The sequence below is a fragment of the Suricata suricatta genome, chromosome 9 (assembly GCF_006229205.1).
Source record: "Suricata suricatta isolate VVHF042 chromosome 9, meerkat_22Aug2017_6uvM2_HiC, whole genome shotgun sequence".
NCBI lineage: Eukaryota > Metazoa > Chordata > Mammalia > Carnivora > Herpestidae > Suricata > Suricata suricatta.
The window spans coordinates 72,617,419-72,618,547 of NC_043708.1; the positions used below are offsets into that span (position 1 = coordinate 72,617,419).

At 41.3% G+C, this 1,129-nt stretch overlaps 2 protein-coding genes across 2 annotated transcripts in view; one reads left to right on the forward strand and one right to left on the reverse strand.

Moving 5' to 3' along the window:
• The window catches only part of LOC115302256 (olfactory receptor 11G2-like), a 1,239-nt gene extending 931 nt beyond the window's left edge, over window positions 1-308 (reverse strand). Inside the window, exon 1 of the mRNA XM_029952211.1 lies at window positions 151-308. Within this exon, the coding sequence (XP_029808071.1) occupies window positions 151-308 (158 nt within the window). The remainder of the gene's footprint in view (window positions 1-150) is intronic.
• The window catches only part of LOC115302071 (olfactory receptor 4M1), a 153,304-nt gene that overhangs the window by 57,439 nt on the left and 94,736 nt on the right, over window positions 1-1,129 (forward strand). The gene's annotated exons all lie outside the window — the stretch shown is intronic.

Sequence of the window (1,129 nt, forward strand, 5' to 3'; positions counted from 1 at the left end):
TGTGCAAAGCAGTTCACAAAGGAAATGGACTTGCTTGTGGACAGGAAGTTGGCCAACATGTTAGGGACGGTCGTGGTGACGTAACATATTTCCAGGAGAGAGAAATTGCCCAAGAAGATGTACATGGGAGTGTGAAGACGCTGGTCCCACCTCACTGCACAGACAATGGCTGCGTTCCCCATGAGGGTCAGGGTGTAGATGACAGAGAAGAGCCCGAAGTAGAAGAGCTGCATCTGTGGGCTTGAGGGAAAGCCCATGAGGATAAAGTGGCTAACGGAGTTGGTGGTTTCTGTGCTGGACACATTCATTGGTCTGCAACATATGGAGATGACTTTGGTTATTGCTGGATTATCTTACTAGAGTAAGCTGGTTCTCCCTGAAAACACCAGTTCTTGACCATTTTTTGATAAAGTAATAAACCATGAGGTTTGTGTTAATACAGCAGAGCTGTGAGGCTCACAAGCTGTTCCCCAAAGCATGATTTCATTTGATAAGATGTAAGTAATATTATAAATCAAAACATGGTGTGACGCTATCATTAAACCAGGTTGGGAGACTGAATCACATATTAGGAGTGCAAAATTGATCTTTCTTTCTAAAGCATAATGTTAAACTATTATAATTAGTAATCATGATAAGAATAGCAAAAGAATTTCTACTTATATTAAGCCATTCAAAAAGTTCTTTCTCACTGAGATACAGTGAAAGGGCTCAAGGAATATTCTTTTTTGGTTGTTTATGCTACTGCCAAGTGATGACCAAAAGGGCTCTCTCATAGATGGTTCACTGCATGACTAGATATGTTTGGTACATAAAAGATGTTTTCTCTCTACCCAACCTTTGTATTGAGCTTCATAGCCTGGGGAAGAGCCTTACACTTTGGCACCTAAAATTCCTCCCAGTTTGTGGTTACTGAATCACGGCTTAAGTTGTACATGTGTTTTTTCCTTAGCGATATACTCTGGCTATCACATTTAGCATCTAATGTGGAAGGACTGCTGTCTTGCTCATGGGGCTGTGTAGACTGTGTCCAATCTGAATGCAGCTGGTGGTTCAGTCTATATGTTTCCTATAGCATTCATATCATATCAGATGGCAGTGTAGTGCAGGTACCAGGATTTCTCCAATT